The sequence below is a fragment of the Monopterus albus genome, unplaced genomic scaffold (genome assembly GCF_001952655.1).
Source record: "Monopterus albus unplaced genomic scaffold, M_albus_1.0 scaffold92.1, whole genome shotgun sequence".
Lineage (NCBI taxonomy): Eukaryota > Metazoa > Chordata > Actinopteri > Synbranchiformes > Synbranchidae > Monopterus > Monopterus albus.
The window spans coordinates 1,379,004-1,392,906 of NW_018127972.1; the positions used below are offsets into that span (position 1 = coordinate 1,379,004).

A 13,903-nucleotide genomic window follows, 5' to 3' on the forward strand; every position below is an offset into this window, starting at 1 on the left:
TCACATTATAGTCTAGTAGTTTGTTCAAAACAATGCTTCTGTAATTTGCTACTCAAGAATATTAGAGGTAAGTATGAGAAAATAAGAACTAAAGCAATGTTAACACTCTTCTTAATTTTTTTTAACTTAAAAAAAAAACTGTTAGAAGTATCAGATTAATCAGCAGTATCAGTAGTAGTACTGTTAAAAATCTTAATGATACCCCTATGGATGAATAGTTTGGTGAAAATAAGAAACTGCATTTCTCCAGATATGGAACAAAGAACACATCAAATTACAACTGTCTATAAGTGTTTTGATTTTTAAAGTTTTAACTATATGAATGAAGGTGATTTGAACCTTTTTTAACATAAACCTTTCAGTGTCCTACATTTGGAACAGAACTGTCCCACATTAGTTAATGCAGATTGTCTCATATGATTTGGCACTAAGATTTCTTTATGAGTGTGATATCTGCATTTTCTCTGGTGGTCTGATGAGGACACATCCTGAGAATGGTACTGGATGTGGGTTTAATGTATTGGTTTGATATCACAATATATTGCAGCAGACCAAAATGCAAAAGAAAAACAAGTTTCACATTAGGGTAAATCACCCTATATCAATTTCTGTTTCCTTTACTTGTTTAAAAGTTCAGCTTTTCAACCATTCAATGCATTCCTCATATGGATTGTTTAATCCTGTTTTATTTATATAAAGGCAGCTATAGACAGATTTATTTTATTTGCACCAAACTGCCCAGCCCATGTGGACATACAAGACACCACAAATACACTGTTGCTTCCATGAAAAAAAAAAAATCAAACTTTACCATTATTTCATGCATTCCTGGATAACAAACCATATGAATTCCTTGTGGCAAAATGAGATTTATCCCTCTTTTGGGATAACAAAAGTTGTCTTCATGATCCTCAGTAGCCTGCCTGTTGCATTTTAAAATGTCTGGAAATAATTCAGTTGTTTCTTATAAAAATCCATTATGTACACTCTGAAGAAGTACATTCCCAGGCATGTGAAATAAATGGATGGATAGCTCATATCATAAGCTGTGAGCAGCACACACAGTGCTAATAGGAATTTGCAGTTACTCTGGTGTAGTTTGTTGAATGCTGCACTAGATGTCTCTCTTGACATTTCTCCTGGCTGTTTCAGCTGTTAGGCAGTCTCGTGAAAAAAAACAGGCCCATGTACTGCCTGCTACAGTATGCATGACCCAGTATTCCTGGACTTTTCTATTCAGTTAATGGGCTTGTTTTGTCAGTCAAAGGAGGTTCTGACTCCTTACTAACTTCTGATTTTTCCCTGAAAAGGTCATCAGTCTATCACAGGGCTGACATTTAGACAAGCAACCACACTCACTCCTACAGGCAATTTAGAGTCACCAATCAACCTAAGGAGAGGAAGGAGGCCCGGGTACCTGGAGAGAACCCACACAGGTACAGGGAGAAAGGCCCAGTGTCACCCAGGACTCAAACCTGGAACCTTCTTGTTGTGAGGTGACAGCGCTAACCACCATGTGCATAGTTTTACACTAAATACAATTTAAAAAAAGAGCCATGGCTATGCATGATATTATAAACATGAGTCAAAGAGTGCATGCCTCAGCCTTTTTGCATACACAGAGCTTTCAGCTTCAGCCCACTAAGAGTTTCCATGTGTTAGGGCCCTGCTGCCAGAAACATAAGACTTCATTATTATGAAGGTTTGATAAAGGTATCATCACAAAGTGACACTGACAATTCCATAGACCACAGTGAATATAAAAAAGCCAAATAAGTCACATAAAATTTCTCCTGTTGCCTCTGCACTCACTCAGTCAAGAACATGCTTATACACAGACAGTATCTATTAGCAGGATCAGTAGTGGTTTGGGTCTTTTTATCAGATTTGTTGACAATGACTAAAGTACTGAACATCACTCACCCTTTAATGACTTTGGAAAAACATATAGATAGATAGAGAGACAGATACATTTATTGTCATTGTACAAACTATACAACAAAATTTAGATGCACTTTAGGGTATGACTATAAATACAATAAAACAATACTCTTTATATGCTGTGCCCGCATATACACTTTAGTGAGGTAATTACACTTAAAAGAAAATCAATAAATATTGCACAATAAAACATGCTGTCTTCTGGTTTTGGAGATCATTATTTGGTATACTTATGGCTCTGGAGTAAAAACTGTTCAGAAACTGTGTAGTATGTGTTTTAATGGATCTGTATTATTTACTCGAAGGCAGCAGTTCAAAAAGGTCATGAGCAGGGTGAAAATAGTCGTTGAGAATGTTGTGAGCTTTCTGCAAACAGCAAGAAGTGAAGATACCATTCAGGCTTGGCAGCTGGGAATGTGTGATGTTATTTGCAGTCTTGAGGATTCTCTGCAGAGCCTATATTGTCACTCATTTCCTAATCAAAAAACACAGTATTTTGCCACAATGAGAACAGCTTTGGATATTACATTGGATTACACTGGAGAGATTTCTGTTTATGTGTTCTTCTCCCTGTTTTGAAGTTAGTATAGCTCAGTTAAGAAAACTGTCATGTCCTTCCATGCACCAGTACAAGAAATATTTAAAACGGTGTCTGTTGACAGCTGTAGGGGTGCTTCTTTATGCCTCCAGGCCATCATCGATCAAATCCTACCCACACAGTCCTGATGAAGCAGGATGAAGCTGACTGAGTGCCTCATTATTGACACCAGACCAGCCTTTGGCAGGTTAATGATAAGTGAGTATTTACCAGCTTCCATTCTTGCTAACATTGATCTCTTCCTCTTGTCATAGCCAAACTGCAACCATGCAAAAATGCAAACAGAAAATCAAAATGTTCTCCCACAAGATTGATTTATTATTTTATTTAGAAATGTGTGCAAGTTATCACCAAGACATAACTACAAGAAATCAATCAGATGAGATAAAAATAGATATGAAAACAAAGTCAACAGGAGATAACTTAGCAAAGCCCCCCCCAAACCTGCCCAGCGTCACTTTGGTATCAAGACACTGGTACAAGGATTGGGAGTGACCAGACCAAGAAGGCACAAGGGAAGACTGGCAGCCCAACAAAAATCTGCACTCTGCAAGTCACTGTTTTCCTTGTAATGCAGAATAAGGCAGATCAATGCACTACACTCAAAACTAATTACACTAGATTTCTGAAATTCTTGCAGCACGTTGTTTTTATGATATTTAGAATTTAGAAAGACCAAATCAGTGATTAACACCTTTGTTTCTTGTATGAAGAATTAATATTAAATGTAAAATGAAAAACAAAAACATGAAATACATTCCACTGTGTTTCCTCCAGTAAAACTTAATTTAGTTGGTTAGTTTGGTCTGTCTGCATTGTTGTGTGCATACGTACCTCCTACAACACAAAGCCATTTCCTCCCAGGCAATGAAGCGTCTGCTCTCTCCAGCTCTCAGGCAACTACATTTGGAGCCTTCTCTGCGCTGACCCTCCTGGTTTCTGCTCTCAACCCCATCTTGTGCCCTTATCTCCTTCTCCATATTCTGAGCCCTCTATCTATCCTCCTGTAGTGCCCCCATCCCCCTATCTTTCTGTCTCACCCTCACCCCCCAAAAATCACTGTTCACTGGGGCCAATGGGGAGCCAGGCAGCAGGGTGAGGCACTTCCTCTGTGACAGGAAACTAACAACAAACACCCAGAGACCACAAGCGGGGGGAGGGGGTAAATGAGAAAAGGACGGATAAAGAGATGCAGATGTCTGATGGTTCGAAATGCAGTTGGAGAGTTCAGAAAATGATCAGTGCAAATAACCAATTGTTTGTTGATTTGTAAAATAAACCCAACTTCATATAAGCCATTAGTATATTGCCTTACTACTTAACTCATGCATTGCTTTGTTGTTCAGCCAGTATTACTGTGTTGATTACTGATAGAGTCACTCATACCTGATTAATGAGGTCTGTCATCCTGCATGTCTTTGGACCGTGGAAGGAAACTGGACTACCCAGAGAGAACCCACACAGGCACAGGGAGAACATACAAACTCTGCACAGAAAAGCACTGGGTCGACTGGGCTAAAACCCAGAACTTTCTTGCTGTGAGGCAACAGGCTAACCACCACATTGTTGTACTGCCTAGCTGGTCATAGTCAAATGGATTATTAAGTTGTCAGTGCTGTCGTTAATGTGGGTTTATTCTTTTAACCCTTATTTATTTAAGGGTGTATCAATGAGAGTGATGCTGTCTTTTGCAGGAACATTCTGTGAACACTTACACAGTTACATACAGTCCTACATAAAATCACCCAGTACAACCATAGGCCTATCTGACTGAGCAACTCCACTGGAGCAGCTGGGGGTTAAATGCTTTGCTCAAGGGTACCACTGAGTTGGTGATGACAGAGAGGGAAGCACTGTTTTTTCACTCTCCCCACCCAGATTCTGGAAATCAAACTGGCAACATTTCAGTCAGAACCTCACGTCTTTCAGATTTAGAGCTAGTTTATTGACACCAGACCATGAAAATGTGGTACTTAGTACAAACAACATATACAGTACAGTGCAATGAATGACATTAAGGAGCTGAAATATTTTTAAAGAAGGTGCCTGTTTTAGCTTATCAACTGTTAAACCAAAGTTAAGTGAAACCTGTCACAGTTGCTACAGAGCAACATGATCATTCATAAGTTCAAGATTCACTCTCTTTTAGTTTTGTTTTGAGCCTTCACCCACTCCTGAGGGAAATATCTGTCTCTTTCGCTGCTAAATTCTCCACTATGCTCACTGGCTTGTCTCAGACTGTCTGTCTGCTGTTTGTCACTGAGCTGGTAGTGGATGGGGGCTTTCTACAGTTTTTTATATAAATAATATCAATTATAGGCATTTCAGACATGAAAGAAAAATATCAATTTATCCTTGACATGTTCTTCACTAGTTGATGCCAACAAATGTAATTAATGTTGAAAACAAAGAATGTGGAGCAGGCGTCATGATGGGAAATGATGGTGAGCTGAAGGGCAGGGTATTGATGGAGTGATAGTGATGGGCTCATGTTCAAAGAGTGCAGATAAAAAGCTATAGAAGAAGATAGAAGAAGTGGAGCGTCTATGGGGGATTGCTGTTTATGTAAGAGACCTAGTCCTACTTATTATCTACTTATGTCCTTTACAACACTCACCACATCATTAACTCCAGACTTTATAAACTGTGACAACAGCAACCCAACATCCTGACTATTTCTGAACTTACATGGCCAGTATGACCTAAGATGATGCAGTAAGTGCAGGGTTAACAGGGTGTTTATCAGTACAAGATGTGCCTCTTCCCTAATTATTTTTACCACAAGTCATCTCTTTGTGTGCGTTTGTTCTTATTCAAGGTGTTGACCAAACACTCTCCAGCCCTAAATAAAGCTATGCTAAGGAAATAGAATTTTATTAAAATGTTTCTTGGTTGATTTCCACTAATATACTACAAAACCAAGGCAATCAATGCAAAAGAAAGTCTGTCTTTGTCTTGAGCCAGTGTCGTCTTTATTTACATCCCTCAGTTCTGAATGATGTTTTCTCTGCTTACGGGGGAAGAAATGCGTCACCTTGCCACTGATAGTTATTTAGTTTTAAGTCTGCAACATTTCAGTCTGTACATCTGTCAGTTGGAGCTTTATTTGCAATGGGTGTAGGGATCTGTTAACAGGAAATCCACAGTCACATAGGCAGGAAATGCTGCTGTTCAGAGGCAGAAATAAACAAAACATGCAAGGGAAACAGGCACTGTTAACATCACTATTGGTTCAGGACATGCTAGTTTTCTCACTAACCTGAGAGTCAAGGTAGACTTTGTAAGTGATATTATTTATCATTTACAGATGTTGGGAAAAAAACAGCTCAACTTTACAAGCTGGTTTTGCAAGTAAAGATCAATCACATTTTCAGAGCCTGCTGCGGAAACCTCTAAATATCCAAACTCACACAGTGTCAGGCTTAACATCGAGAAAGTGTGTTTCAAATGATGCAGAAAACAGTTTGCATATTTTTATTTAATGCAATTAGAAATTGCAGACAGTCATTAGAAAACATGCTTTTTAAAGTCTGTATGTTTTACTCTGTATGTTGTACAACTGGCTTCAGTGAATGCTGAAAAGGCTGTATGTGATACTGTGTCTCAGAAATGATAGTTTAAAGAAATTTAAGTAGAGGCTCAAGTGTTTGGGGTTTTTAATTGAATGATAATCTCATTTTCAACTTTAAATGGGATATATGACTATTTAGCCTCTGTACATCCTACCAGTTAAAGTATCACTCATTAGGAGACAATATTGCTTAGAAATCTAAAGACCTCTGTTAAAGTTAAACAGCTATGGTAGAGTACAAATTTGATAGTTTCCCTATAAGAATGGTTCACTATAATGCCAATACAATACAGACAACTTTATTAATCCCAATAGGGTCAAATGATGACTGGAATGGCTGGCATACTGTACACACTCACTGGCCACTTACACCTTGCAAGTACCGGGTTGGTGTAAAGGGATGGACATGGTCAGCAACAATACTGAGGTAGGTCATGGCATTTAAGCAGTGCTCAGTTGGTACTACAGGGTCCAAAAATGTGCCAAGAAAATATCCCCCACACCATTACACCACCACCAGCAGCCTGAACTGTTGATATAAGGCAGGATGGATTCATGCTTTCATGTTGTTTATGCTAAATTCTAATCCTACCATCTGAATGTGACAACAAAAATCAAGACTCATCAAACCAGGCAATATTTTTCTAATCTTCTGTTGTATAATTTTGGTGAGCCTATGTGAACTGTAGCCTCAGTTCTTTTCTTCTTAGCTGAAAGGAGTAGCACTGGGTGTGATCTTCTGCTACCGTAGCCCATCTGCTTCAAGATTTGACGTGTTGTGGGTTCTGAGATGCTCTTCTGCATACCTCGGTTGTAATGAGTGGTTATTTGAGTTACCGTTGCCTTTCTATAAGCTCAAACCAGTCTGGCCATTCACACAAGTCATTTTTGCCCAGAGAACTGCTGCTCACTGGATTATTTTCTCTTTTGCAGAAAATTTACTGTAAACTTTAGAGATGGTTGTGCATGAACAGCCAGTAGATCAGCAGTTTCTAAAATACTCAGACCAGCCTGTCTGCCAACAACAACCATGCTATGTTCAGAGTTACTTAAATCACCTTTCTTACCCATTCTGAACATCGGCAGATTGTCTTGACCATGTCTACCAGCATAAATGCACTGAGTTGTTGTCATGTGATTGGCTAATTAGATATTTGCATTAAGAAGCACTTGAACAGGTGTACCTACTAAAGTGGCAAGTGAGTATATACTAAGAGGGTGCTCCCATGACAAGTTACCCCTAGGAAACACCTGACAGCGTAGTTGGGTTGGGGGTGGTGGATGTATGGGTGTCTGGCATAAGCTGATTTGGACTGGTATAACCTTGAAGACACAGAAAGTGGTTTATGGGAACATCCAACAGACAGATTGATTACCTTGGGGTTGTGGAGCAAGTCAATGACCCATGGAGCAAGGTTTCCTGGATTCCATTCTAAAAGAGAGGTCCTGGGTTGACAGCTCCACCCTTTGACTTCCCTGGCCTCGAAGGACTGACTGGGCCAGGTGCGGTAAAGTAGGCTGACTGCTTACTTCAAGAGGTGTGGGGTTTTTTTGTAGGCAAGACAGCCCAAGCTGGTCTCAGTCTTTTGTTGAGCACCAGCCATTGGACTGGGAATAGAATTTGAAGGAGATTGAGAGAAGTAAAATGACAGAGCACAACTCCATCCATAATCTAGAAGTGAACTGTGGCCGTCTGTCTGACCTTGTATCCCTGCGTAACCCATGTAATCAGAAAACCAGGGGGGTATTGTTAAGACAAATGCTAATTCTGAGTGATGGCTATACTGAGACAGGGAATACATACTACTAATACCCTCCTCCTAGTGAGAGGAGGGTTTGAGTATGAAACAGTAGATGTTGGATGTATAGAAATGGAAACTATATCATGATGGCATGGGAGGTAGTCTATAGAGTGTGTTTTTTAAAAGAATTTAGAGTTTCCTATCCTTAAAGACCTAGATGGTATGCTGTTTGAAGAAATTCTTGCTTTTTTAAATTATGTCTGGTAGGTGGGCTTACAACCAATACTTCACCATGTTGTAATGATTCCAGTTCTGAAACCAGGAAAAGATACATCTAGTCCATCATAGCATTGATGTTTTCAGCAGGTGATGGAAGAATGGTAATGATTAGGATATGAATAGGATAATAAGATATTCTAAACGTTGTTGCTAAGGAAGCTATTGGGCTATTTTTACACATTGAAAAACATGTTTAAACATTTAAAAGGCATTTAGTGTGACTGCAGGATGTTCTTATTAAGTTCAATGATGCAAGTATTAATGGAAGAATTTCAACTATCTTAAAGGCTTTCTTAATCACAGATTAGGTGAGCAGATGGAAACTGAGTTTGTTCCTCAAATTGTTAATATTAAAAATGCTATTTCCAAGACTCAGTCACTTGTCCAGTCTTTTTCAGTGTAATGATCAAAGAATTCAAAAAGTGGCCGATGTTTTGGGGTCTCTCTATTTCTAGATGAAAGCGTCATCTAGTGGACAGAAATATATATCTGCTTTCTCAAACTCAAGAGGGGGTTGTCTAATCCTAAAAGTAAATACATGATCTTCTCAAAAGAAAAAAAAATTAACGTGAATCTTTACATGTATGAACACCCTTTAGAGAGAAAGACATGACAGAAGCAGTGGGAGGAGGAAAGGATAGTGGTTTTACAGGATTCAAAGGAAAATAGGGCAGAAGAGATGAGGTATTCGTGTTAAGACCTACTGGGCTTAACAGTACACTATTCAAAATAGGGAAACATAATACATGCAAATGTAAATACTGTGGACAACAAGCGGCATTAGAACACGTCATTTTACACTGTCCGAAATATGAAACACAAAGAAGAGACCTAATTCAAAACCTCAGATAGATAAAAGCAATTTTTTAAGACTGCAGTCTCTTGAGACACACTCCTTACCATTTAGTGGCGGTAATGCACCAGTTCGTTGTTAGCCAACTGCCAATAAACCTCTCCGAAAGCCGCCGCAGAAGAAGAAGACGAGGAATAAGAAGTTGCGTTGGCTTGGTTCGTGTTAAACACACATTATTTATCCACTTAACGTTTTACTCTTTAAGTAGTATTGTTAACCAATGTAGCCATAGTTCATTTCTTTATTTTTCTAATGTAACCTTTTGTGAATACAAACCCTAGAGCTGTGCAAGTGTTTTGTAGCTCTTTATTTTTAGCAACCGATGTTAGCATCGGTGCTCACAGCAAACATTAATAGCCTAACATAATTTTCCAGTTTAACATTTCCAGATTAAAGTTAAATTAGACAAAAAAACAACCCCAAAGCACAATGACTCGCCATGGAAAGAACTGCACGGCAGGAGCTGTCTACACGTATCACGAGAAAAAGAAAGATACAGGTGAGAACCACGTCGAGCTAGAAAAACATCTCCAATCCCAAGACTCGGGAGAAGGTTTCTGGGAAGCGTGTTTCTCCCTAGATATGCGTTTCTTTTACTCTAATCTGAAACTGCCTTTTACCGTAACATTTAACCTGTTATGACCATTGCTTAACCTGACTCCAACCTCCCCCCAAAATACCTAACCAGTTATCTCTGCATACTCCCGAGTCCTGGGATCTAACATCTTTTAAAGGGTGGGCTGCTGCTGTTGAAGCCGAGTGGTCGCACAAATATCAGATTCCACTGAGATGCGATGACCAGTTCATTGAAACCTGCAGCATTGATTACAGGCTTGCTATGGCCTTAAGCCCAGCCTGTTTTACACTGGAATATTTCACCACTGACACATAATTAAAAAACTTCAAGGTCTCTTCCTTCAGAAGAGATTATTACCTCAGTCATATCTGTTTGAGAGGCTTTCTCATCTGTCATTTCAAATGTGTATAAATATATTATGTCATACATGCTCTTGTCCTGCACAGCGGCATCTGGTTATGGGACACAGCGCATTCGACTGGGCAAAGATGCCATCAAAGACTTTGACTGCTGCTGCCTGTCCCTGCAGCCCTGTCAGGATCCTGTGGTGACGTATGGGGTTCTTTCCAAAACATGCTCAAACACACAATCACACTGTTATAACCTTAGCATGTGGCTACATATTGCATATAAACAGTGTCTCTTATTTCTGTTGCTGCACTCAGCCCAGATGGATACTTATATGAAAAACAGGCCATTCTTGAATACATTCTGCACCAGAAGACAGAAAATGCCAAAAAAATGAAGGTAAGCCCAATGAGTGGCATCCACATTAGCATTTCCAGGTATCTTTATAGTAGCAACAATCACTTCTTGAGACAGAGACAGAGCACCTAGCTGAACAAATAATTATTTCATGTTATTGATGCTGACAAAATCAACAGATATGCAGGTCACTGACATGTGGTTGCTCTCCTTTACTTATATTTTTTGTTTCTGTGTGACAGTTATTAAATTATGTCAAATACCTGTTGGCCAGTGGTCAATTCCATAAAGATGGTGTTTTAGTCTGGACAGAGGCTGAAACTGAGTGAAAATCATGACACCTAGTACAGATCCTTTCTTGTAATGCTTTATTTGTGTGGTGACATTTGTCAGCCACAGTTGCCTTCCACCAGTGAATCTGTATGAGGATGTGTTGGTTTTGTTGTTCATGTGCCTGAAACGCATTAATAGTTGGGTGAAATTTTGTCTCATGTTTCTATTATATATTAAATAGCGAGTGTGTTTTCATGGACACAAGTATCCTGGTTATTAAGAGTGTCCTAGTATTGATCATATGTGGCATATGGTTTTTACATGGAACACAGAGAAATCTGGTTGGGCATACTACGGTGTCAGGGGCTTCAGGGGAGATGTCTGCAGCTTACTGGACCATTGGAGGCTCAGTAGACTATCCAGCAGACAGGGAAAGCCTATGTGAACTCCTCTGTCTGTGGAAAGTGGACATGACCAAGCACACCCTCCACTATTTGTGTTTGCATGTGTAAATATCAAAATGGGACACTTAAAAAAAAAAAACCCCGATCAGAATGGGGATTCATGTCCAGGTAAATGCATTCAATGAAAAGAAATTGTCTGTTCTCACTTAAGATTCTGAGCACTCAGCTGTATTTTCCTCCTTGACTTCTTTAGGCGTATGAGAAGCAGAAGCAAGCACAGAAGAGCACCAGCCGACTTGAATCCAAGTCAGAGGAAAGAGAGAGAGTGGAGAGGTTTAAAACCAGAGAGAACAGCATTGTGTCCAAACCCATCAACCCATTTACATCCGGTTTGTTTGTCTTTAATATATTACTCTCTGTCCACACTACACTGACTGACTTTGAAAAAGCAGTTTAGGTGTTTTAAATGTCCAGCTTATGGTGAAGAGGAGGACGGACTGCTTCCTTTGCTGATTCTCAGCCATTAAACCTTTGTTATACTGTATACCTGTGAGTTTAATTGGCATTTGAATTTTTGTTACACTTGTCACACCAACAAAAACAGTATTTTATAAAAGTACACAATTTAATTGCAGCTCAAAATACTAGATAACAGTAGCTCCTGCCCGACTGCACTGAGATGCTGATCAAATCAGTCATTTTCCAAAAGCTCGGTTTTTCTGGTCGACCCTAAAATGTGCTGTTGGCAGTCTCAGATGGTCGCATTTACTACGATTATTTGTGCACTTGAAATGTTAAGACATTAGAAACTACAAGTATGAATGTTCTTTCCATTTAGGGCAGAACAAAGGAAGTGAGAGGAGCAGGACAGACAGCAGCTCAGTAGAATCCTCCCCTGCTGGTTCATCTGCATCCTCCAGCCAGAGCCTGCCCAGTTTCTGGATCCCCTCTCTGACACCAGAAGCTAAGCCCACTCTGCTCAAGAAACCAGTGAGTCTCTTCTCGTGCCATGTCAGCTTCGGGGCAGCAGTTTGAGTAACACTTTTGTCAGGGTTTTCCCTTTCATAGAAAGGCTTAGGCACAGTCCCCAAGTGTTTTTCCGGAGCACCTAAGCCGAATTACAGTAAAAAGGCACTGTATCAGAATGAATGTAAAAACAATGGTGAGTTATATGTATGTGTTGTAAAATAACATAGGTGACCTGATTTCAAAATGAATTATAATGACCTGTTAATCATCACTCAGTGTTTAAATGAACATTTGTGTGATTGGCAGCATTGCTAAGCTAATCAAACAGCTGATTGGGTATTTCTCTATACTGTCAACTCAGGAGGGTACTTAGAGCCAGCAGTATGGTTAGCCTCCACAGAGAGCACATGAAGTAGGCTATGACTTGGTTAGAGAGTAATACTTGTGAATGGGAACAACAGAGATAGCAGAATGTAACCTATTTTACAAGTGAAGACATTGCTAACGTAGGTAAAATGTACTGAATTAGCTTGGTTATGTTAACCAAGGGAGCTAGTTAGTTCACGTTATATAGATACTATGTTAGAATTTTGAATTTCCATCAACAAATGTTAAAACCCTGCAGTTGTAAGCTGACCCTTACCAAGGGGGGTCTTGAATTTCTAGAAAATAATATAACTGACCGCTTGGTTGTCTTGTATTGTCCCTGTTTGAATGTTTGCAGGATATTAACTATTGTTATTTGCTCTGCATGTCAATCACCAAACTTAATTGTCTGGGTGACAAAGCTAGCCACAGACTGCTGATCTGCAGGACTGCACGCCACTTTCTGCTGGATGCCTCACCTTCAAATGGCTGTGCATAGTTGTTGTCGATTTATGATATGCTAACTCAACCTGGCAGAGTTTCCACTGCACCTCATTTTCGTTTATTTTCTCAAAGAGGTTCCACACAGAACCTTTTGATGGCTGTAGTCTCTGCTTGTTTCTGCTGTTAGTATCCTCTGTTAGCAGCAGTAAGCAGAAACTGCTTCTTTAACTTCTCATGCACAAGAAAGTAAAAACAGATCATCATTGCTCAGTGAGCTCCCCCGTCATACTATCAGACTTCTGTGTCATTATGTTTGCTTCAGATGTTGATATCATGATGTTCCCTGTCTGTTTGGTTAGTCGATCTGTCTGTCTGATGTTGACATTGTTTGAGGCAGAAGGCAGGTTGACCCTGGATCTAGAGATGGAAACCTGTCTTTGGTTGCCAGTTGCAGCTCACCACTGTTGGACTGTAGTAATGAATGTGAAATGTAATGTGCAGACATCACCCTTATAATCACTTCTCTTTTCTCTCCCTCCCTAACATCCGTCAGAATAAGGCTGTGTTATGTCCCATGTCAGGACGACCCATTAAGATGAATGAGCTAATCACAGTGCGCTTCACTCCACTGGACCCGAGTCTGGAGCGCGTGGCCCTGCTCACCCGCCAGGTCAGTTTACATCAACACCATCAGGTGGAGTGGTCAGGGTTAACAGCAGGCACCGCTAGCCAGGCGTGATAGCTTGGGAATACAGTGGATATAAAAAGTCTACACACCCCTGTTAAAATGCCAGGTTTCTGTGATGTAAAAAAACGAGACCAAGATAAATAATTCCAGAACTTTAGCCACCTTTAATGTGACCTATAACTTGTACAACTCAATTGAAAACAAACTGAAATCTGTTTTTCAGTGGGAAGTAAAAATAAAAAACTAAAATAATGTGGTTGCATTAGTGTGCACACCCTCGTACTGTGGGGCTGTGACTGTTGTCAGAATTAAGCAGTCACATTCAAACTCATGTTAAATAGGAGTCAGTACACCTGCCATCAATTAAAGTGCCTCTGATTAACCCCATATAAAGTTCAGCTGTTCCAGTAGGCTATTCCTGACATTTTCCTAGTCGCATCCTACAGCAAAAGCCATGGTCCGCAGAGAACTTCCAAAGCATCAGAGGGATCTC

The 13,903-nt window shown here is 39.8% G+C and overlaps 1 protein-coding gene across 3 annotated transcripts in view; it reads left to right on the plus strand.

The window, feature by feature from the left end:
- The first annotated feature begins 9,032 nt into the window (after nucleotides 1-9,032).
- nosip (nitric oxide synthase interacting protein) overlaps nucleotides 9,033-13,903 on the plus strand; it is a 7,882-nt gene continuing 3,011 nt past the window's right edge. The window contains exons 1-7 of one of the 3 annotated variants that reach the window (XM_020608367.1): nucleotides 9,033-9,139; nucleotides 9,360-9,483; nucleotides 10,008-10,113; nucleotides 10,227-10,308; nucleotides 11,197-11,332; nucleotides 11,782-11,933; nucleotides 13,276-13,392. In XM_020608367.1, coding sequence (XP_020464023.1) covers nucleotides 9,414-9,483; nucleotides 10,008-10,113; nucleotides 10,227-10,308; nucleotides 11,197-11,332; nucleotides 11,782-11,933; nucleotides 13,276-13,392 — 663 coding nt within the window. In that variant the 5' untranslated portion in view covers nucleotides 9,033-9,139; nucleotides 9,360-9,413. Of the gene's footprint in view, nucleotides 9,484-10,007; nucleotides 10,114-10,226; nucleotides 10,309-11,196; nucleotides 11,333-11,781; nucleotides 11,934-13,275; nucleotides 13,393-13,903 lie in introns of all 3 variants that reach the window. The other 2 variants (XM_020608368.1, XM_020608366.1) reach the window with 2 other exon arrangements.